Genomic DNA, 22,572 nt, shown 5'->3' on the forward strand with positions numbered 1-22,572 from the left:
GGTCCTCTGGCCGCCTCTGCCCTCTTCCAGCCGGCCTCACTCTTTGCTGCTTGGTCGTGACTCTGCCCCTGGGCCTGTGTTTTTACCTGTCAATCTAGAAGGAAGCAGCGACGCCCACAGTGGGGGCTCTGAGGACAACACGGGCAGTGAGCACAGCGAGGACGAGGAGGGGGACGAGGACGAGGAGGGGGACCTGGAAGACGGATCCGGTGAGAACGCAGACCTTCCAGCCACCCCTCGTGTCTCCTCTCGTTGTGACAGGGTCGCTGTTTCTAACACAGCCTTGGTGAAGGTGCCGTCTTGACCACTGGCCAGCGGGGCTGTGGACACTTGGCATGAGACTCCCCAGCACAGCAGCCTTCTCGGGGAGTGCCCTGCTGCGGGTTTTGTGTTCAGCTGGGAAGCTGGCCTGCTTGGATGTGGTTGGGCTGACGACACAGTGGATAGGTCTCTTCTCTGGTGGCAGCAGGAGGTTAAGATGCCTGGGAACAGGGAGTAGTGTGAAGGGTGTTGCAGGGAGAGCGTGCCCGGACGGGACCTGCGGGCAGAGCGGGCCACCAGCCTGGTTACAGGGCAGGTTCGCATGAACTGAGGTTTGCTGGGACCTGGGACAACTGACCCCGGGGACCACCTGGGCAGGAAGGCAACGCCTCCTGTGGCTCTTTCTCTCGCTCTTTTGTTGGAAGCCCTGAGAGAGCGGGTGGACGGGCAGGAGGACTTTATTAAGAAACTCCCCATCTGCTCACACTGCTCGGTGCTGTGCCTCTGGACTCCCACGCAGGGAGCTGTAAGGGCAGGTCGCGCCGCCGGAGGGCTTGGTGGCATCGCCTTCCCTGGCCTTCCCGGCCACCCTAGCCGGTACGTGACCTGCAGGCCCCCAGGCAGGACTGCTCTGTCCCAGCCCCTCCCACGTGGTGCCGGGGTGGAAGCTTGGTTCCCACTGCTTTCCTGCTGATACAGTCAGCGTCCCAAAGCGTCTGCTGGTCTGTTTACCACAGCCCTTGGAGCTCCTGCGGTCACGGGCAGCAGACAGTCCCAGGAAGGTCACCTCACGTGTGGGGTGGTGCTCGTGATGGAACACCATTGGCACAGCACGGCAGTGTGAGTTTGCTGCCCCTTGTGTGTCGGGGACACGTTCTTCCACAGTAAGATTTTGACTTCTGTGCAGGCACGTGAGGTTCTGTGCTGAGCTCGCAGGTCACTGTGGCTTTTCCGCTTATTTCTGCAGATGGCCTTGGGCACAGGCATGTGGCTGCAACAGGGTTGGAGGCAGAGGACATGAGGTCCTTGTCGGTTTATCCCTCAAGCAGAGGTTTGAGGGCCTGTTGAATGCCAGAGAACGGCGGCTGGAGGGTAGGTGGGAGGCCACCCGGGGTCCCCTGCCCCTGAGCGCACCATCTAACAGCAGAGATGGTGGCGTAAAGCAGCAGTTAGGTCAGGAGATAGGTGGCAAAAGTGTGTTTATGGGACGTCACGGGAAGGGGGAGGGCTCGGACCCTGTGGGCCTGGGCTGGTGAGGAAAAGCTTCTAGAAAGACACAGCTGTGATCTGAAGGACGGGAAGGTTAACTAGGCTGTGGTGCACATGGGATGGGAGGACTGCTGTGCAGGGACAGCTGGCACAGAGCCCAGTGCCCAGGAGGCCCACGGGTGATGGGAACGTGCCTGGTGGAGGGCAGGCACATGCCGGCCACGACTGTAGCTGTAAAACTCCACCAGACACCCCTAGTTCTCCAGCGCCAGTCTGTGAAACTCTCAGGGAAAGAGCACGTCTCTGTGGCTGGTGAGGACTTAGATGTCTCTCAGAGAGTGTCTTCAGGGGGAGGTCCCTGCATCCGTACGGACCTGGTGTCTGCCGAGTGCCCCTTCCCACGGCAGTCTTTCTACTTATTGCTTTTCCTGTTCTCATGTCGTTTCCTGAAAGTCACTTGCTTGTGTCGCTGTTTGCTCAGTTTTCAACGTTAGATGAGTATCATCTGTACAAGTCTTGTAATAAACAAGGAGGACTTGGGACTCTGATCCCCGCCGCACCCAGCTCTGCAGGCAGCGCGTACCGTCCTGGTCTGCCCAGTGCACGCCCCGCCCTGCGCAGCCCTGTCAAGGGTCGCTCCCAGCTCTTTCCAGTGTGGTCCTGCCCTCGTGGTGTGTGCAGGGCCCTCACCCGCACTGGGATTCCCAGTCGTGCTGTGCTGCCAGCTGCCATGCCGGGCTGACACCGTGTGTGCACCTTCCTTGGTCTGGTCCTTGTCTGGTCAAGGCCTGTGTCCGGCAGCCCCTGAGACGGGGGGCAAGGGGGAAGGTGGGGGGCCCAGGGCCTTGGCGCCTGCCTGTGTCTTCAGCCACCTCTCTGTTGGTGGTTGCTGCCCCTCAGGGACTTCAGAGGTGTCCTCTGTGGGTGGAGGCACCGCAGAGGGCTCAGGTGGCCCTCAGATGGCAGCTCTCTGCCTTCCCTTCAGTTCCTGAGCCTTCCAGAATTCCGGAGGAAGAACCAGACCATCTAGCCTCCACCTGCTGCTGCCCCCTCGCCCTTAGCCAGGCAGGAGGCCCAGCACAGTCATTCTCCAAAACTGTCTGGACGTCAGTGTCGCTGGTTTTCTCTTGGTTTGTGGCAGATGTCACAAACACGGCCCCTGAGGACAGCGTGCTCGGCATCTCAGAGGTTTCGTGGGTGCACAGGCCGGACACCGGTGGCTGGTCCTCTGCTTGGGTCTCGCCCGACTGACATCGTGGGGTCGCAAGGCCGCTGTCCTGTCCGAGGCCCAGGGTGCTCCCCAAGGTCACGGCTTGTCAGCAGATTTCAGGTCCCTGTGGGCGTGGGGCTCCAGTCCTGCTTTTGGCCGGCTGCAGGGAGAAGCCCTGGTCACTTGGCTCCTGGGGGTCGCCCCCCAGTGGACAGGCGCGTCAGCTGTTGGCTCTCTCCTGTTCTCATCAGGCTGTATTCTAATTTCCCTTTGCCACGCGACCCGCAGGGTCTCGGGGGCATGTGAGAACCCCGCCTGCCACACCCCTGCTCTGCTGCTCGTGTCTGTGTGAACGTGTAGCTTTACGTCAGCAGAGTTCAGTGGGGAGAGAAAACGGACACACCTGTTGACTCTGTCGTGTTGAACTGCAAGTGTCTCCTTACTTTTCTGCTTGTTAAACCCCAGCCTCAGGAGATTTCAGAAATCGGTCAGGACTGTGTGGACAGTGTGCCGGGTTAGGAATGTAAGCTGTCCAATCCCCGAAGAAAGAAAAATGCAAGACTTGTAGGAGAGGCCTTCCCTGAAGGCAGTGGCTCACTGACTCCGCGTTTTGAGAAGGGTGTTGGTGGCGGGTGGCGCCCTCCAGAGGCTACGACGCGGAGCCCAGAGGCACGCTGGCCCTTGGGGGAGGCCCTGTCTCACGAGGGTTCTGACTCTGAGTTGGGGGGCAGGGCTGCTGGGGCTGGTGCCCCCTGAACTTGGAAGCAGCTTTGGGTGAGATGCTCAGTGACATCTGTCCCTTGCGTGCGGATTCGGGACCCCGCTTACCCGAGTGCAGCCGCGCCCGTGCGCCTCCTGTGCTCCATTCCACGAACTTGTAACGTTGCCTCTTTTTCCAGGTTCCGAGGATTCCGAAGAAGATGGCGATGACGTAGACGCATTAGTGGCCTCAGTGGAGACTCAGGGGGCGCTGGAAACCAGCGGTGCACTTAATTCTGACGATGATTCTGAGAGCTGCCCCATCTGTCTCAATGCATTCAGGGACCAGGCTGTGGGCACGCCCGAGAGCTGTGCCCACTACTTCTGCCTCGACTGCATCGCGGAGTGGTCCAAGGTGCGCGGCTTCTCTTTGGGCACATCCTCCCTCTGGGCTGGCCTCTCTGTGTGTGTGCCGGCCGTGGCCGGCCTCTCCAGGGTCTGGGAGTGTGCTCCACGGTAGGAGTCAGAGCCCCAGCTGGCGTCCGGGCTTGGTCCCTGCCTCGTGTGTGCTCTAGGCCCTCGGGGTGCCGGCGAAGCTCCCTGTGGGGTGATGTGCCCGTGGAGCCCTGGATGAGGAGGGGTGTTGATGGGTCAGGGCCCCTCAGGGACCGGAAATCCTGAGTGGCAGGGGCAGCCTGTGCAGGCCGAGTTGCCCGTGCTCGTGTGCTGAAGGGTCACATCATAGACACGGGGGAGCCAGAGTCGTGTGGGCAGCAGTAAAACACACAGGTTCACCAGGTGGTGCAGTGTTGCAGGGTGAGCTTTCCATACAGTGCCCCCTCCCTGCTTTCTGAACTTCGTGAAAAACCTCAAAGAAGTAAGTCTGAGGACACATGGCCAGCAGCCCCGTGCCCTTCGCCATCCTCGAGGACCATCGGCCCTGCCTGCTTGTCTTCTATTCCCACCCTCCCCGACCTAGACCCCGGGAGGGTGGATGTCTCGCAGCACCGCGCCTGCCTTTACCCAGCGAGGCTGACAGCAGCAGCATCACCTCGAGCACCCCGCCTCTTCTCCACCCCACGCCCTCCTCCTGTTTTCTTAGCACTGACCGTTAATGTCTGGCCCACAGGAGAGCCACTCCATGTGGCAGGGATTTGACATCTTCTCCTTTCTTCAGTGTTGTACCCCCAGCAAGCTAGCACAGGGCCTGGTCTACACAGGCATTCAATAAATAGCAGGTTGTTAGTGCAAGAGGAATTCTTGACTTCTAAATGAAGTTGTTTTGGGATGGTTGTAGTGAGAGTGATTCTGTGAGATTGTAACGTGACTTCTGTTTCTTACAGAATGCCAATTCCTGTCCAGTTGATCGAACTATATTTAAATGTATTTGTATTCGAGCTCAATTTGGCGGTAAAATCTTGAAGAAGGTGAGTGTAGGTGCCCCCTCGCATGTATTACTTTGGTCCCCATTTCATGGGAAAACATGCTTTCAAGAGGCCGATTTGGTTTCCTGAAGTATTGCTTACGTGCATTTTCGAAATCCACTAAAATGCTGTTTGCAGCGATGAACGTGAAGCCCGTTACCAGAGGTCGTGCCCTGTGCCCGGCCGGCGTGGGCGCTGCATGGGGGTCAGGTTCCCAAACTTCATCCTCTCCACGCCCACACGCCTTTCCTGCAGCTCGGAGCTTCTTTCACTGTGAGACATGGCAGCCGCAGCAGGGAGGGAAGGTCAGGGTGGACCCAGACTTGGGAGAGGAGGCCAGCTCTCTGGGGACCCGACTTGGGAAGGCGCGTGGCAGGAGAACAAGGGGATGGATTTTCTTTGTTCTGAAGAGCCTGCTTTTGCTCACCTGCCGTTTGGCGACCTGGAAGCCTCCACACGTCATCTGTTGTTAAGGAGCCACGTTAGAAAGACTCGTAGAGGGAGTTCCCTGGTTGCCTAGTGGTTAGGACTCTGCACTTTCACTGCCATGGCCCAAGTTCAGTCGCTGGTTGGGGAAGTTCTTGCAAGCTGCGTGGTGCAGCCCACAAAAAAAAAAAGAAGAAGAAAAAGAAAGACTCATAGAGACTTGCCTTACATCATCTCAGCGAGTCTCATAGCTGTAGACCTGCTTTTTTATTTGAGGAGCCAGGGATGTGCGGGGACTCCAGCTCTGGGTGTGCGGATTTCTCCCGGGGACCATGCTGGGGACGGCAGCCCTGGGCCTGCCAGTGGAGCCTCCCATGGCCTGTCCCGGGCACTCTGCTCTTCTGCCTGGAGGCCTCTGGGGAGTGCTGGCAGTTTCCGCACAGGCAGGCTTTGTTTCCTTGAGCACCTGCCGATTGTGTGCGTGGCCCTCAGATGGGCGAGGGGCCCACTTACACAGCCGCGGGTCCAGCTCCAGCACGGAGCCCAGGAGGCTGAGGGAGGAGGCTGAGGGAGGACCCCGTGTGCCCGCCTAGTGTGGGAGTGGGGGCAGAGAGTGTGACTCAGGCGTGTTCCCTGTGGGGAGGCAAGGAGCAGAGGGTGTTCCTCGGTTGGGACTCGTGGGCAGGAGACCGAGGCGAGACCGAGGCGGCCTGTCGCACGGAGATGGCGCGGGCGGTGGCAATGGGGGCGGCTGTGAGATGGTTAGGAGACAGAGGTCACTGGTTAGTCCAGAACCTCCAGGCCCACGGAGGCTTGTGAGTCTGCTCTACGTCGATTGTGAGTGGTGGTGGAAATGGCTCTGGGCCTTGGGTCCCACTTGCCGGGTGATGAGTGCGCTGTCCTGTCCCCAGATCCCAGTGGAGAGCGCCAGGCTCGGGGAGGACCAGGATGAAGACCCGACCTTCTGTGAGGTGTGCGGCAGGAGCGACCGGGAGGACCGTCTGCTCCTCTGCGACGGCTGCGACTCTGGGTGAGTCCTCCCATCCCGCGGGCGGCTCTGGGCTGGTCTCATTGCCCTGTTGGAGGTGGGCCGCAGGGCTACTCTGTGCGTCACACCCAGGCCCGCGCCGCTCGTGCTCAGCGCCACGCACCCCCCAGGGGTCATCTGAACCCCAGCATCCTTGGCTCCACGTGTTTCGTCCCCCCCATCACCGTTTGTACCCTCCACCTGTTCCCAAACGACATCCTGAGGCTGCCTGCAGAGTTGCACCTCATACCTCAGGACGAAGGCGAGAGGCGAGAACGGGGTGTGGGCCAGCTGGGCCGGGGCCGACACGAGTGGGACCTGCCCTTTGTGCGAGCCCAGGGCCAGGGCAGCCTCCCACGGTGGGACAGCGGGATGTGCTTCCAGCCAGGCTGCCAGCCCTCCCCGTGGACGCGGGGCCCCTTCCGTGGTCGTCCCTCGACACTGTCGGGTCCCCTGCTTCTCTCCTCGTCAGGCCCCCTCCTTGCCCTGGAGCAGCACAGGCCCTGGAGGATGGGCACCTGTGGGGTCTGCACTTGTCCTGGTGCAGATGCTGCCTGGGCTGCCCACCAGGGCCCACTACCCCCACCTCCCTGCACTGAGACAGCAGGTCACCCCCCCGGGCCTGGCCGCATCTCCCACTTTCCTCCCAGCCCCGTCCTTGGGGCTCACACAGCGGAGAATGCAGTTCTCCCTCCTTTCTCGCCTGCATCCGTGTTCAGTGCCAATTCCCGGATACCTGTCCTCGGTGCCCGTTGCCCCTTGGGAGTCCCATAAGTCAGCCGTGCCTGAGCACATCTTTAGCCTGTTGTCTCTCTGGTCTAGAGGGCAGAAGTGGAGCTGTGGGTGTCCTGCAGACCCGTGTGTCCAGCTCACGGCTCTTGCTGTCACACTCCATGACCGAGTGGTGACATGGGGCCGAGGGGTGGCAGCATTGAAAACTCTGCTCACACGCTGACCGCATCCTTTCCCCCAGTGACAGTGGCTGCTTGGGGCCTGGGAAGGAAGGGCCTGGGACAGCTGGACGCTGCCTGAGATGCCACACATGGTGGGAGGGAGAGGCCTGGTCCTGGCTGCCTGTGCCCCTTGGCCCTCGTCACCAGCCTCGCCTTCTCAGCCTGGGTTCCCTGTGCCAGAAGAACCTGTGTGCCTTCCATGGCCTTGACGCTGGGGAGCCGCAGATGAGGCTGTTGGAGCTTTCACTCACAAGCCTCCCTTAAGCTTTTATCACTTTTTTTTTCTTTTTTCTTTTCTTTTCTTTTCCTTTTCCTTTCCTTTTCTCTCCATTCTGCGACTTGTGGGATCTTAACTCCCCACCCAGGGATTGAACCTGGACCTCGGCAGTGAAAGCATGGAGTCCTGACCACTGGACCACCAGGGAGCTGCCCCCTTAAGCTTTCAAATGGAACCTACAGTTCTTTTTCCTTTTTTTTAAAAGTAGTTTTTTTTTTTTAGAGTGATTTTAGTTTTGTAGCAAAATTGAGTGGAACATAGCATGCATGTTTCTTTAACTGAGGTGTAGTTGGTTTACAGCTAAGGTGTATAACACAGTGATTCAAAGTTTTTATCAGTTATAGTCTGTTTAAAGTTGTAAAAGGTTGGCTGTACTTCCCTGTGCTGTACAGTATCTCCTTGTGCCTTATTTTATACAGAGTAGCTTGTAGCTCTTAACCCCCTCCCCCTGTCTTGGGGTCTCCACTCCCTCTCCTGACTGCTAACCACTACTTTGTTCTTTTTGTGGGTTGGCTTCTGTTCTGTTACATACAGTGGTTTGTTTCATTTCTGCGTTCCATATATGTGATAACAGTATTTATCTTTCTCTTCTGACATATTCCACTGAGTGTAACACTTTCCAGGTCCATCCGTGTGTTTGCAAATGGCAGAATTGCATTCTTATTTATGGCTGAGGGTGTGTGTGTGTGTTTGTACGCACACTCCTATCTTTAGCCACTTGTCTGTTCACGTGGACTTGGCTTACTCCCATTGCCTTGGCTTCTGTAAATAATGCTGCTGTGAACGCTGGGGCGCAGGTGTCTGTTTGAATTAATGTTTTCATTTTCTCTAGTTGAATATCCAGGAGTGGGATTGCTGGGTCATATGATAGCTTTATTTTTAGTTTTTTGAGGGACCTCCATACTGCTCTCCATAGTGGCTGCACCAGTTTACATTCCCACCAACAGTGTGGGAGGGATCTCTTTTCTCCACGTCCTTTGTGGCCTTTCTGATGATGGCCATTCAGACAGATGTGAGGTGTTGTCTCCTTGTAGTTTTGATTTGCATTTATATGATGATTAGCATTTACATGATGTAGAACATCTTTTCATGTGCTTGTTGGCCACCTGTATGTCTTCTTTGGAAAAAATGTCTGTTGTTTTCTGCCCTTTTATTACTCAGGTTGCTTTTTGATATTAAGTTGTATGAGCTGTTTATATATTTTGGATATTAAGCCAAAATATATGTCAGTCATATCATTTGCAAATATTTTCCATTCAGGAAGTCATCTTGTTGTTTTGTCAATGTTTCCTTTGCTGTGCAAAAGTTTTTAAGATTTACAGTTTAATTAGGTCCCATTTGTTTATTTTTGCTTTTATTTCCTTTGTTTTGAGAGACAGATCCCAAAAAATATTGCTGCGATTTACATCAAAGAGTGTTCTACTTATGTTTTCTTTTAGGAGTTTTATAGTTTCCAGTCTTACATTTAGGTCTTTAATCCATTTTGAGTTTATTTTTCCGTATGTTGTGAGAAAGTGTTTTAATTTCATTCTTTTACATGAAGCTATCCAGCTTTCTCAGCACCACTTGTTAAGGAGACTGTTTTTTTTCCATTGTTTATTTTTGCCTCCTTTGTCATAGGTTAATTGACCATGTAAGTGCAGGTTTATTTCTGGGCTCTCTTTTCTGTTCCATTGATCTGGGTGCCTGTTTTGGTGCCAGTATTGTACTGTTTTGATTACGCTAGCTTTGTAGTATAGTGTGAAGTCAAGGGTGATATCTCCAGCTTTGTTCTTTCTCACGATTGCCTTGTCTGAGCCTACAATTCTTGATTATGTTAATTCTTTGTATCAAGTTCTGTTTCAGGGACTTCCCTGGTGGCCCAGTGCTTAAGACTCCATGCTTCCAATGCAGGGGGTATGGGTTCAACCCCTGGTCAGGGAACTAAGGTCCTATATGCCGCGTGGCACAGCCAAAAAAAAAAAGTTCTGTTTCAATTTTAGTAGTTTTAACAGTGAATCTTGGGGATTTTTGCAACTTCGTTAAAAATTTGTTGTAAAGTGTGTTTATAAACTTTTTTATGTGCTTGAGCTTAATAGATAAAACAGGTACATAAAACGATCTAAAATGTTGATTAAAAAATATAGTGATTCGTATGCTTTTAAACATTGCTGCTTGCTATTTGCTAAATTTTCTTATAGTTAAGTCTTTCAACTAAAGTCATAAATCTATAAGTCTAAGATCATTTCATGACTCATTTTTAAGTGAGTAAATCACAAGCCTGTCTAAAGGTACGGGAATATGCCCAGTTCTTTCACTGTTCTGTGAAACAAGGTACAGGTTATTTGTGGGGTTTTGGGGGTGGTTTGTTTTGTTTGTTTTGGGTTGTTCTCCGCCCCCGCACTGCATAGTTTGTGGGATCTTAGTTCCCCAACCGGGGATTGAACCCGGACCCTGGCAGTGAAATTGCCAAGTCCTAACCACTGGACCACCAAGGAATTTCCCGTGTGTGTGATTTATGTGATGGTGTTTACTCACGCGGAGGGCCTCTTCGTGCCACGTGTTGGTGCTGTCGCGCTGGGAGGAGTCTGTCCTTATGCTCATGTGGCCGCCACGGGCCAGGTCTGGTGGGCGATCATGGGGCTCTCCCAGGCTTAAGCCCGCAGCCGTCTCCTCTGTGGAGGGACTTGTGGGTACAGACTGGCCGGGCAGGGCGCCTGTCCCCCCTGCCAGCCTCGGCCCCAAGGCCCTGGCGCTTGGTGGCCAGGTCAGGGTTGAACTGCGCTCAGTCCTGGGGACGCTCCGTCAGAAGCTACCACTCAGTTCTTGGATTGTTCCTGAGACCACATCCAGGAAGACCTTCTCAGGCTGAAATCTAGTTGGGGTTCTGGGTGCCCCCCCAGTCCATGCCGCATCCCAGGGGGAGCGGCCTCCCGCCTTCCATCCAAGGTGCTTGGGTGAGGTCCAGCCAGGGGGTCAGGATGGGCTTCGTCCTGTGGGTCTGTCTCCCTGGACCCTCGCAGGGCAGGGCTGCGAGCAGCACACGGCTTTGAAGCCGAGTCCAGCCTGGGCTCGGGTGTTCGGTGTGGGGTCGGCACTGTCTGGGGCCCTGGCATGGAGTTTGGAAGGTTCTGGCACCGGCAGCCTGTGCCAGTGGTGGCTCTTCCCCAACTGCTTCCCTTGAGGGTAAGTTAGAAGCAACGGAAAAGCAAATGCTATCGGGCGGCAGTGCTGCGCGTGGTGTTAGCTCCTCACACGGGGGCCAGGGAGTGTGCAGCGCCCACGTTTAAAACTCCGGGCCGCCTGGCAACCAAGTCCTCGGAGACCAGCCTCCTGGGGATGATGGCGCGCCCCCTGCCGCCGTCGGGGTCCAGTCGCCACTCTCTTAGCTCTGTGGAGGGTTTGGTAGCCACTAGGGTCCTTTCGAAGGGCAGAGATGCCCATAAGCCTGGGATGCAGGTCCGTCTGCCCAGAATGCTGGCGGGGGAGTGAGGAGACAGGTGTCTCCAGCCCCGAGGGCGCTGGCCTCTGAGCAGGCAGCCTCCTGCACGTCCTCAGTGGGGGCATCCGAGTCAGCCCGGGCAGAGCCCATGATGCCCGTGGGGTCGGTGCTGCGTCCCTCTCTCCCCTAAGGACACGGGTCCTTGGGTCAGGGTCCCACCCTTGTAACCTCACTTACCCTTCGTCGCCCACAGGTCTGTCTCCAGATGCAGCTGCGTTGCAGGGTTAGGGCTTCCACATGGGGATGGGGGCCACGAGGCCCACAGCAGGGTGCGACGTCGGGAGGCCTGCTGCAGGGCTTGCTCAGTTGGGACAGTGAGGCTGGGGATACCCTCTCGTTTCCTAGGTACCATATGGAGTGTTTGGACCCTCCTCTCCAGGAGGTGCCAGTGGATGAGTGGTTCTGTCCGGAATGTGCTGCCCCCGGGGCCACCCTGGCCACTGGTAACACTGCCCCCTCAGGCGGCCCCAGACCCTTCCTGCAGGGCGGGCTCCTCGTCCTGGGGAAATGGCGTCAGGCTCTCCGGCAGGAGCAGCTTTTGGCTGTACTCCTGTGGGGGGTGGGGGTGGGACACAGGCTGGACGTAGGGTTGGTTGACAGAAGGCCTGGGGGTCCAGGCTCCAGGGAGATGCCCCCCTGCGTCCCGTTCCGCGGAACCTTCCTACCTGGGCCAGGGCTCAGCAGACTGCGCGTCAGTCCCAGGTGTTTTCTTCTAAGACGCGGGTCCTGTGAGCGAGGAGGAGGTCTCTCTGCTCTTGGCCGACGTGGTGCCCACCACCAGCCGGCTTCGGCCACGCACAGGGAGGACCCGGGCCATCGCCAGGACGCGGCAGAGCGAGAGGGTCCGAGCGACCGTGAATCGGAACCGGCTCTCCACAGCCAGAAGGGTCGAGGTGGGTGCCGGTGGCCTCGTATCCTGGCTGAGTGCAGAGAACAAAGCCAGGCTGGCCCTGGGGTGCTGGGCAGTTGGGCCTGGCTGGTGGTTGGTGGCCTGGCCCATGGCTGCATCGTGGAAGCTGACCGGGGGGTCCTCTGTCACCTCCTGGGGCCGTAGTGCTGAACCAGGAGGGACTGAAAGGACTTTGTGGGGAATGTGGTCCCGGGAACCCCCACAGACACCCACAAGTCCCTCCTGACCTCCTGGCACCTGTGCCCTCTGCTGTGCACCCCTGCTCCCCACTGGCTCCTCGAGGCCCACGAGCCCTCCTCATCATGCGTTCTTGCCCAACCTGCTCCTCGGGAGGCCTTCCCAGACCCCGCTTCACACCGGGCCCTTGGGGAGCTCCTGGCAGCCTGCCCAGTGTCTGCTGCTGCCAGGCTGAGGCACCCAGCTGCCAGGAGGCTCAGGGGCTCCTCAGAGCTCCCTGAGGGGTCTGAGGCGGCTCCGGCCCCCTGACCGGTACCATCCTGTGTGTGCAGCGCGTCCCAAGGTACCTCATGTCTTCTCTGCTGGATGAGACCATTGAAGCTGTGGCTGCCGGGCTGAGCACAGCCGTGTACCAGCGCCCCGGGCCGCGAGCGTCCACCCGCCGGAGGAGGAAAGCAGGTAGGCCTGGCCGGGGCTCCGGAGGCCCATGGTCGCTGCCATCCCCGCAGCCTGGTTTCTGCGGGGGACTGGAGCAGTGGGCAGGAGGGCCCGCGGACCTGGGGTCGGGTCTGGCTCTTCCCCCTGAGCGCCCGTCCGGTGCTGTTTGTGCAGCTGTGCCCCCCGCACGTGCACTGGGGTGACACGGCCTCCCTGAAGTTGGTCGGGAAAAGTCCCGAGGACTTTGTGGAAGAGTCATGATGCGTCCTTTAAGTTGGGCAACACGCCAGCAGAGCCCTGGCCAGACTTTTCTGGGTGGGAACAGCCAGAGGGACTCGTTCAGTGTCTTTGCTTATTTTGGTGCTGTTCGTCTTTTCTAGTCCTTTTCTGTGTTAGTCTTGGTAGTTTTGTCCCAGTAAGTTCTGTTTTTCTCTGGTAGTCAACATTCCCTCCTGGAAAGCAGCTCTCAGCCCAGTTTAACATCCTGGCAGTTCCTGGCTGTGTGCTCCGTCTACCTGCACTGGTTGGAATTCTCCAAAGAGCTCTCCGCCTCCTCCTCAACTATTCGTTTAAATCAGTAGATGTGGTTTTGCTGTTTCATTCAGTGGGTTACCATGCGTGGTCTTCTAAAAATCAGCGTTATTGATACATAGGTTTGCTGAGATGAGTGCCTCCACTCTGCCGACGAGGCTTCCAGCCGGTGCTCCCCATCCGCCCGGCACCCCCCAGGCACCTACTGTCCTGTTGGTGCGAGCTTTGCCGTCCTCGGTCCTGAGCGTGTGCTCTGGCTTGTTGCCCAGCGCCATCGTGTGGGGTTGTGTGTGGGGTGTCTGGGGTTAACGTCTGGCACTGGTGAGGAACGTGTGGCCGAACCACCCCAGCTTGTCCACCTGCCTGTGCTGGGCATCAGGGCCTCTTGTAATAAAGCTGCTGTGAGGTCCTTCCTGCAGGCGGGTGTTCCTGCTGCCCCGGGTTGGTAGAGAGCAGTAGGCTAGCTGGCGCATCAGGTGAACGTGTGTCAGAGGTGACGCAGCCTGTGTGCTCCCATCAGCAGCGTGCGCCCTGTAGCTGCGCTGCGTTCCTGCCCACCCTTGTCTTCCCCACCCCAGTGGACGCGTGTGTCCCTGCCAGGAGCCAAGAGCATGTGTGCTTCCAGGCTCTTCCCAAGAGCCCTCACCCCCAGAGAGCTGAGCGCAGAGAGGAGACCTGGGGCCTCCGGTGGGTGGTCCTGGTTCACAGCCCCTGTAGCGGACGGAGCCGGGAGCTGCACCCCAAGGTCTCACTGATCCCTGCCTTGAAGTTCAGGTTCAGAGAGATTTTGCTTCTCATGCCTCCTGTCTGAATCTCCTCTGTCTAGTGTCCAGGGTCTCACTTCTCAAGCTCAGCAGTCACTCCCCCACGCTGCGCAGACTCATCCCGGGGTAAGAGCCAGAGGCACTGCAGCTCCTGGAGACACTGGCTCGCTTCTCCCTTTGTCCTGCGCGGCCCCCGTGTTTGGCTGTTAACGTCTCTGCTGGGGATGTTTCGCCCCTTTTACAGACACAGTCACACCTGTGGATGCGCAGGGAGACACACACAGTTCCTGTCACCATCTTGCTGGGGCCTGGCCACTCCTGACTGGCCACCCCTCCTGTGTTGTTTACAAGCAAATCCTTGTTTTACCCATAAGTGTCTTACAGTATGTCTCTGCCCGAGGGAGTCATTCTTTTGACTTTACTACACAGCCGTTGTTACATCCAAGGAAGCGAGCAGTGATTCCACAGCACCATGAAATAGTTGGTGTCAGAGGTTCTAATTGTGTCACAAATGTGATGGAATTTTAAAAAATACCTTATTTGAATCTAGAGCCAAAGGAAATCTGGCTTGCGCTAATACTGCCTGTTGAGTGTCTCTGTCCTCGTGACTTGTGGGGGAGTGGGGATCTCCTGTCCTGGCGTGTCCCTCGTGGGCAGGTCTCACATCCGGACGGCCAGCAGCACCCCCTTACCTGCTGCAGCCAGCTGGCTCAGGTGCAGGTGGGTGTTTTTTTGGGTCGGTTGGGTGTTTGCAGGTTGCTTAGGGTGGGATTGGGGGGTTCCTCCCAGCAGGCATCTCTGCCAGGCTCTCTGTTCATGGTCAGGCGGCCCCAGGGCTCAGGGCTCAGATCCATGAAGTCACGGAGGAGGTGAAGAAGAGGCTTTCTCTTGACGGACTGCTTCCAGGAGTGTGGTTTCCAGGGACAGCATGGGCACGCTGGCACCTCGGTCTGTTTCCTTTGTTGAGCAGTTCTCAGAACCCGAGTTGCTTGTAGTGTCCTTAAACGGAGATCAGGTAGGGCTTTTCACTTCATCGCGAGCTCACGGATTCAGGGTTAGTGGATGTGCTTTAACAGCACACACCATCCTCGGGACCCACTTCTGTGCTGAGGTTCCTGAGAGCCCAAGGGTGCTGGAGCACCACAGAAGTGGGGTGCCATGGCTGCCGTGGCCATCCCCAGCCAGCCTGTAGCACCCCAGGGTGGCTGAGGGGGCAGAACACTACTGGGCTTGCAGTGTAACTCTCAGGGTACGTCTCACTGGAAACGTACCGTGAAGCCATCTGTTTCCAAGCCTCTGGGAGAGCCTTCCCCAGGGTGAGACCACCAGGCGGGTGCACAGCTGGGGCCTGTGTTTGTGTGAAATGCCTGCGGGCCTCATCAAGCCTGCAGGTCAGAGTCAGCTCAGGCTCGCTCTGTCCTCGCTCTGCGCAGCTTCCCCGCCCCTCCTCTCCTCTGCAGGGAAGTGTGTGGAACCCTAGAACAAAGAAGTAAAATAAAAAGGTGAACTCTCCAGGCCATGACGGACAGGTGCCATCAGCCAGGTCTTGGGGGGGACACCTGGGGCGGTGCGGGGGCATACAGTGAAGAGCGTGCTGTCATCATGCTCTTTGTAGGAAGACGGAAGAAAGCGTCAGGAAGAAGGAAAACCCAGTCCAGGTCATCTGTGAAGAGCCGGAGCTCAGGGACAAGGTCGAGGAAACGCCAGGGTCGCGTGAAGAAGAGGAAAGGGAAGAAGATAAAGGTAGCGTCAGGCGGGGGTCACCCTAGGCGAGCTCCAGTCCTGCATGTGGGTACACAGTGGGTGTCATGGAAGGAGCCTCTCTTCTGTAACAACTTAGTCACCGATGAGGACGCACGTGCCTGCAGCACAGGTTGAAGGTGGTGCTGAGACATGACGTGCTCCGGGCACCGTGGGGGCGCGGGGCCAGGCCACCACTGTCAGGGCAGTTGCTACCTGGGGTAGGGGTGAGGCCTGGGCGGGGCCCTCGAATGGGATGCGTACATGTGACCCTCAGGCTTCAGGGGAGGTCATGCCGCCATGTCTGGAGCTGCGGGTTCATAGTTGAAGTGGCATTTCCAGGGTCAGTGGACTTCAGCCCTGTCGATCCATGTTTCTCCCTCTGTCCGCTGGGTACAGAATGAAGTCACAGCTCGTTCCCGCATCGCGCGAACCCTGGGCCTCTGCAGGCCAGCCCACGGAGCCTGCATCCCCTCAGTGTACAAGCCTGCAGACCCCTCTCTGGGGCTGATGCGCGCAGACATCGGGGCAGCCTCTCTCTCCCTGTTTGGAGACCCCTATGAGCTGGACCCCTTCGACAGGTGACTGCAGAGGGGGAGCTAGTGGGATTCCCTCTCTCCTTACGCCTGTGGGCACATCACCCCTGCTGGGGGCCTGGCTCACCCTCGGAATTCGCGTTTGTGAAATCCCTGCCTCTGAGTCGTTCTCAAACTCCTTTAGGTGGTGAATAAAAAGAATTCTGTACCCACTTGTCCCCTGATTTGGAGAAAGATCTAACGCGCACGTCTGCCCCCCACACCGTCCCTGCTCAGAGGCTAGGGCAGCCACTGACACTAAGCCGCTGCGCGAGGCATGGGTTGTGTCGAGCCATGGGGGCTGCCGTGGGGGCCGTGCTTGGCCCACCCATGCCACGTGCTGTAGAGGGGGTGGGCGGGGGGCTCCCTGGGCCTCGACCTGCGGGGTCATCCATGACCTTTGGCTTGTGTCCTCTTCCAGTAGTGAAGAGGCATCTGCGAGCCCTGCTTCCCCTCTGAGCGCCAAGAGGAGGATTCTGTCCCGGTCAGCCCTGCGGTCGCACCAACCCGTGGCCAGGCCCGTCTCCATGGGGCTCTCCAGGTGTGTTCTGGGGGGACAGGGCAGCTGAGGGTGGTGGTGCAGCCTGTGAGGACCGGTGGGCTCCGTGCTGGGTGGGCACCCCGCCACCCGGCCCTGGGCTCTTTCATGGCCTCTCCTCTGGTTGTGGGGTGAGGACGTGCTGCAGCCAGGCCTGCGCTGAGGGCTGGGGGGCAAGGTGGTAGCTCTGCCGCAGATCCCACAGCAGGGGAGGGGCCCGGCAGGAAGCCAAGCTTTGTTTCTGTTTAATCCTCAAAAAAATTAACCCGCTCACACAGGCAGAGTTGCTCCGCAGCTCCCACCTGCCAGACGCTTGCATCCCCCGCACCATCTCCCTCTAGTTGGAGCTGCTGGGTGGGCCTCACTCCTCCCCGTAGGGCCCTTGCCTGCCACCTGGGCGTGGGGGTGCCCGGGTGTGGGGGCCGTGACGGCGGGGCCTGCCCCGGGTCTGCCCTGCAGGCGGAGCGCTCCCACCCTGGCGCCGCAGCCAGACGTGGACACGGGCCCTGGCCCCGACCTGCTGGGGAGCATCCTGTCGGGCCAGCGCCTGCTGATGATGAACGGCGCCGACGTCGTCATCCACCGCGATGGCTCCCTCAGCGCCAGGAGGGCAGGTGAGGCGGCCTCCGCGCCCAGAGCTGAGGACACACCCCCCAGAGGCAGTGTGTGTGACCCCGTGGTGCTGTGGTGTGCTTCCGCGTGGGTGAGGGTGTAGGAGGGCTGGAGATGCCTGTCCCGTCACTTCCTCGTACCACAGATGGTGGTGGGCTTTCCAGGCAGCCCACAGGTCCTCCTTGCCGTCACACAGCTGCCACTGTGGAGGCCTCTCCACGGATCTGGGTCCCAACAGGTTGCAGGGCTGGGGTGGGTCTGGCCATGGAGGGCAGAGCAGGCTGCACAGGTGTGGTCAGTAGTAGACTGTGGTGCTGCCCCCTTTACAGGTGTCAGTCCCGGGCTCAGGCCCCTCTGAGCCACAGGGAGTGTGAAGGTGGTGTCTGAGGCCGAAGGGGACGTGGGCAGCAGCACAGCCAGGCCCCGTCCCGCCCCGGCACCCAGTGCTGAGCCGGCGGGGGGGAGGGGGGGGGCGGGGAGGCCTAGCTTCTTAAAGAAGGGGGTGGGGACTGATGACTGTTTGCCTTTTTGTCTTTTAGCACCAGTTTCTTTTCAGCGAAACTCAGTTGGTTCGTCCAAAGGGGCAGAAGGCACTGGGTCTGGGGCCAGCCTGCAGCCCAGAGGGACTCAGTCAGGAAGCGGGCCACAGAGCTTAGGGTCCAGCTGTCCAGGCCAGGCCTCCCCGGGTACACCCCCGGCCCCGCCCACGCCCGCCCGTGTCCCTGCGCTTGCGTCAGGCGCTGCTGTGAGGCTGGACTCTTCAGTGACCCCTCGGCCGAGCCAGGCCCAGACCTTTTCCAGCGTGAGCAAACCCGACTTAAAACAAGGTGACGGCCCCCGACTCAGTGGTGACAGCAGGCGCCCTCCACCTGCTAGGTCCGCGGCATGGAAGGTCTCACGTGGCAGCTCCCATGCGCCTCCCAAGAGCGCAGGGCTGGAACAGGCCCCAAGACCTGCTCCCAGGAGGACGGACATCTCCGAGCTCCCCAGGATACCAAAGATCAGGAGAGACGACCGACGGGCGGACGAGGCCCCTGCCGGCGGGCAGCGCGTCGAGATCCCCAGCTCCTGCATCAGCCGGCTGACAGGCAGGGAGGGCCCCGGGCAGCCGGGCTGCGGTGCCCGGGCGGAGGGTGAGCCCAGCAGCCGGGGCGCGCAGGAGCCCAGCACGCACTCAGGGGGTGGCCCCCAGCCCCCCACCACGCTGGGGCCCTCCCGGGGAAAGGGTGTCAGCTCCACCTTCGAGAGCTTCAGGATCAACATTCCTGGGAACACGGCCCATTCCGGCAGACTCCTCAGCCCCGGCTTCTGTAACACGTTCCAGCCCGTAGACAGCAAGGTGCAGAGGAGAGAGAGCCCCTCGCCCCTCTTCTCCGTCAGGAAGACGAAACAGCTCAAGAGCGAGATCTACGACCCCTTCAACCCCACGGGCTCTGACTCCAGCTCCACCAGCAGCAGCCCCGAGCGTCTGGGCTCAGGCCTCCTGCCCTCTGAGATCACGCGGACTATCTCTGTCGACAGCCCCAAGGCCCCAGTGCTGCCACCTGTGCGCTGCGTCACGTCCTACACCGTGCAGACCAGCGTGGGGAAGGAGCCCGAGCCCCCGCAGGGGCCCTGCGGCCCACCTGAGCTCCAGGGGGAGGAGGAGCCCGCCACACAGGCGCGGAGGCCGTCCCCGCCGGAGCCCTGGGGGGACGAGGACCTGCCGCCCTGCAGCGCCTTCTTTGGCTCTGAGGGGCGGACCGTGACCTGTGTGACTGTGGTAGAGCCGGATGCCCCTCCTAGCCCCAACGCCCTGCCCGCGACCACCCACAGGGTCGTGGAGCTGCGGTCCCCCACCCGCTCCCGCTCCCGGTCCCGGTCGAGCTCTCGAGGCAGGAAGAAGGCCCAGAGGCCATGGGCCGCCTCCAGGGAGTGCCGGGGGGCCCGCTCAGGGTCCCGCTCGTCCCGCTCGGGGGACAGGAGCTCGCGGTCCGTGTCGCCCCCAGCAGTGGAGGACCAGACCAAGAGGCACTGGCCCAAGGCCCGGGACCGGAGGTCTTCCAGCGACCCCTCCAGCAGCCGCGAGCGCACCAAGCGGAAGAAGGACAAGGACAAGGGCAGGGAGAGGAGGAGGGGCTCCTGGGGCCGAGGCCGGCGGAGGTCCCGCTCCCGCTCTGGCAGCCCCGGCAGCTCCTCCCACGAGCACCGCGAGGGCAGGAGGAAGAAGAGGAGGCGGTCGGGGTCCAGGTCTCGGGGGAGGGAGTGCTCCCCCCCCAGCAGCCTGGAGAGGGCCCGGAGGCCCAGGCATCCCAGGGAGAGGAGGGAGTGGCCCGATAGGGAGAGCACCTCGCGGCCCCGCGACAGGCGCAGCTCCCGGGACAGGCGGCGACGCAGGTCCAGGTCTCCCAGCCTGGAGCATAGGCCCCGGGAGCACAGGCGGCCTCGGTCCCGTGAGAAGCACCCACGGCCCCGCCCCCGCTCCCGCTCCCCAGAGAGGAAGCTGGCCCCAAAAGAGGCTTCCCCGGCCCCTCCTCCCCAGGGGGAGCCCAGGCCGGACAGGGAGACCCCAGCTGGGCCCCTGGCCTCGGCGGGAACAGATGCCTCGCTGGAGGGGCCTGAGGTCGACAAGTCCCCCCCGAAGGCCACCCTGGTCCCAGAGGTACCAGCCGAATGTCCACTTGAGGACCTGGATTATGGTGACTCTGTGGAGGCAGGGCATCTCTTCGAGGACTTTTCCAACGAAGCCATCTTCATGCAGCTTGATGACATGAGCTCTCCACCCTCCCCAGAGAGCACGGACTCCTCACCAGAGCGAGGCCTCCCACCCAAGCCCGCCGTGCCCCCGGCCACCCAGCAGCACGATGCTAGCCTGGCCGTGGCCATCATCCGGAGGGAGGTGTCTCGGATCCATGGTGAAGACGTGGCACCACCCCTGCCCAGGACCGAGGGCCCCCAAGACACGCACGCACTCCAGCAGGATGCAGCTGAGGATGCCATGGCTCCCTGTGCCCTGGGAGGCCAGGCCGTGGGTGGGGCGTCTGTGGGGAAGGAGGAAGGCCTCTCTCCAAACCCCCTACTGCGGGTGAAGGCGCTGGTAAAGAGAGTCACCTGGAACCTCCAGGAGGCGGACAGTGGTGCCCCGACCGAGGACAGAGGGCTGCGTGAGTAGGCACTTCCGGGGCAGGGGAGGGGTTGGGGGTAAGGGCAACACAGTGTGGCTGCCGCAGGGTCTTCTCCCTGGGCGGCTCATGGGCCTCCTTGGTCATGCAGGGAGACGGCCACGGCCTGACCTGTGGTCCTTGCTGCTTGGATTCTTTTCTGGAATTTTCCAGCCAGGAAGCAGCCTTCTGGCGGGGGGTGGCCACAGAGCACCCACCCTGCCCTGTGTTGGCCCTCAGGGACACCGCTTCACAGGCCACAGAAGCCCCGGGAAGGGATCCGGGAAACCGAAGACATGGGCCCTGTGGCTGGGTTCCAGCAGGCACCCTTCTCGGAGCCGCCTCCCCCTAGTTATGTGCTTCCGGAGCCTGGTTTTGCCGATGCTGACCCCTCTCAGGTGTGCGCTTGGGCTGCAGGGATGTGGCCTTGGGCCTGGGCCCCGCGGGCTCAGCTGGGCTGAGCTGGGCTGAGGGACTCTCAGAGGTTTGGGAGTGGGGGCTGGGAGCGTGGTGCTGGGGGCACTGGGGCACAGAGCTGAGTGGGCTGTGCTCTCGCCCAGGTACAGAGCCTGAACGTGCCCCCCACCTCGGCTCTGCCTTTGAGCATCCCACCACATGCGCCCGTTGGCCAGCCCGCGGTGCAGTTCCTTCTGCAGGGGAGCCTGCCCCTGCCAGGCTGCGGGGTGGCCCAGAGCCCAGCCCCAGTGCCCACCGTCCTGGCTGCAGCCACAGAGCCATCTGGCCACGCTGTCACCGCCACCGCCACTGCCAACAACTCAGAGGAGAGGACAGCTGCCCCCAAGCCAGCCTTGGAGAAGGCCAAAAACGAGGAGGTGAGTCCCGCCCCTCCTTTCTCCAGGGGCCGACGCAGGCAGTGGTTTCACCCGTGTCCTCTCCCCAGTACATGAAGAAGCTGCACGTGCAGGAGCGGGCCGTGGAGGAGGTGAAGCTGGCCATCAAGCCCTTCTACCAGAAGAGGGAGGTGACAAAGGACGAGTACAAGGACATCCTGCGCAAGGCTGTGCAGAAGGTGGGCGGGGGCTGTGGGCCTAGAGCGGGGCTTCCGCCTGGGTTGCTCAGCTACATAGACGCTGGGGGGCGTCAGTGCTGGGGGGTTGTGAAGGGCTGATGACGGCATCCTCCTGACTTGTTAAAGAGGCTCCGTGACACGAGACGTGTCACCCCACTCACGGGTAGGAAAGTGAGGGCCTGAGAGCTGGACCTGCCAGCCGGCCCCAGGGGGACCTGCTACCAGTGGGCTGTCCTTCACATGTGGTCCCCAGGGCCCTGTCCCCGTGATCCCTGGCTGTGTGGGGTGAGGGGATGTCTGGGTAACTGTGCTCCCTCTCCCAGATCTGCCACAGCAAGAGCGGGGAGATCAACCCCGTGAAGGTGGGCAACCTGGTGAAGGCCTATGTGGACAAGTACAGGCACATGCGCAGACACCGGCGGCCCGAGGCTGGCGAGGAGCCGCCCGCCCAGGGCACCGAGGGCTGAGGCCTGCCTGCCCAGGGCCCTTTTGGCTGGAGCGGCTGGAGCAGAAAGCTTGGGGCACCCAGCCCCCCTTCTTCAGGGCTTCTGTGGTCACACGTGGTCTGTGCACCTATCTTGCTCAGTTTAAAACTGGACTTTTTATACATATGTTACAGACACGCTGTTCCCGCTGTGTTCTAATTTATCAGAAATCGGTTATCTTTAGAAATGTGTCAATTGGCTCAGTATTTGAAAGGTGCCGCCTTTGGCACTGAGGACGGGGCAGGGGTGCTTTCCCAGGCAGCCGCTGCGCTGGTCCCTCCTTTGGGGCCCCGTTCAGGACTCCCTGGTCTGGCTCACTGTGTTCTGTAGTAGTTGCTTGAGTTTATCCTTAGCTCTGCCACCTCTCAGGTGGAGCAGTGTTGGCAGGTCTCGAAGGCCAGGGCCAGGCCTTGGGCACAGCACAGACAGCCCCTGTTCATGATGGGGTTCCTGGTGCTGCCCCCTCTGGCACACCTGTCCTGAGGGGCCCTGTGCTCTTTGAGCAGAATTGTTGGTTTTAAACTGTGACCTGAGTTTCTTCACTGCCTCTCAGGAAAGGGGGGGCTCCCTTCACAGGCCACAGGTTTCCTGGGAAGTGGGGTGAGCCTCGCATTCCTGGTGCCCCTCCTGAGCCCCAGCCTCAAGTCTGCCCCTGGTCAGGACAC

General features: G+C 59.8%; 1 protein-coding gene across 9 annotated transcripts in view; it reads left to right on the forward strand.

The window, feature by feature from the left end:
* PHRF1 (PHD and ring finger domains 1) overlaps positions 1 to 22,080 on the forward strand; it is a 26,128-nt gene extending 4,048 nt beyond the window's left edge. For 6 of the 9 annotated variants that reach the window (XM_057726241.1, XM_057726244.1, XM_057726246.1 and 3 more), the window contains exons 3-18: positions 99 to 209; positions 3,580 to 3,794; positions 4,723 to 4,806; positions 6,141 to 6,259; positions 11,313 to 11,410; positions 11,685 to 11,860; positions 12,387 to 12,513; positions 15,403 to 15,530; positions 15,927 to 16,108; positions 16,524 to 16,643; positions 17,100 to 17,254; positions 17,792 to 20,395; positions 20,633 to 20,790; positions 20,953 to 21,225; positions 21,294 to 21,422; positions 21,746 to 22,080. In XM_057726241.1, coding sequence (XP_057582224.1) covers positions 99 to 209; positions 3,580 to 3,794; positions 4,723 to 4,806; positions 6,141 to 6,259; positions 11,313 to 11,410; positions 11,685 to 11,860; positions 12,387 to 12,513; positions 15,403 to 15,530; positions 15,927 to 16,108; positions 16,524 to 16,643; positions 17,100 to 17,254; positions 17,792 to 20,395; positions 20,633 to 20,790; positions 20,953 to 21,225; positions 21,294 to 21,422; positions 21,746 to 21,889 — 4,823 coding nt within the window. In that variant the 3' untranslated portion in view covers positions 21,890 to 22,080. The remainder of the gene's footprint in view (positions 1 to 98; positions 210 to 3,579; positions 3,795 to 4,722; positions 4,807 to 6,140; positions 6,260 to 11,312; positions 11,411 to 11,684; positions 11,861 to 12,386; positions 12,514 to 15,402; positions 15,531 to 15,926; positions 16,109 to 16,523; positions 16,644 to 17,099; positions 17,255 to 17,791; positions 20,396 to 20,632; positions 20,791 to 20,952; positions 21,226 to 21,293; positions 21,423 to 21,745) is intronic. The other 3 variants (XM_057726242.1, XM_057726245.1, XM_057726243.1) reach the window with 2 other exon arrangements.
* Positions 22,081 to 22,572: the final 492 nt, after the last annotated feature.

The sequence above is a fragment of the Hippopotamus amphibius genome, chromosome 3 (genome assembly GCF_030028045.1).
Source record: "Hippopotamus amphibius kiboko isolate mHipAmp2 chromosome 3, mHipAmp2.hap2, whole genome shotgun sequence".
Lineage (NCBI taxonomy): Eukaryota > Metazoa > Chordata > Mammalia > Artiodactyla > Hippopotamidae > Hippopotamus > Hippopotamus amphibius.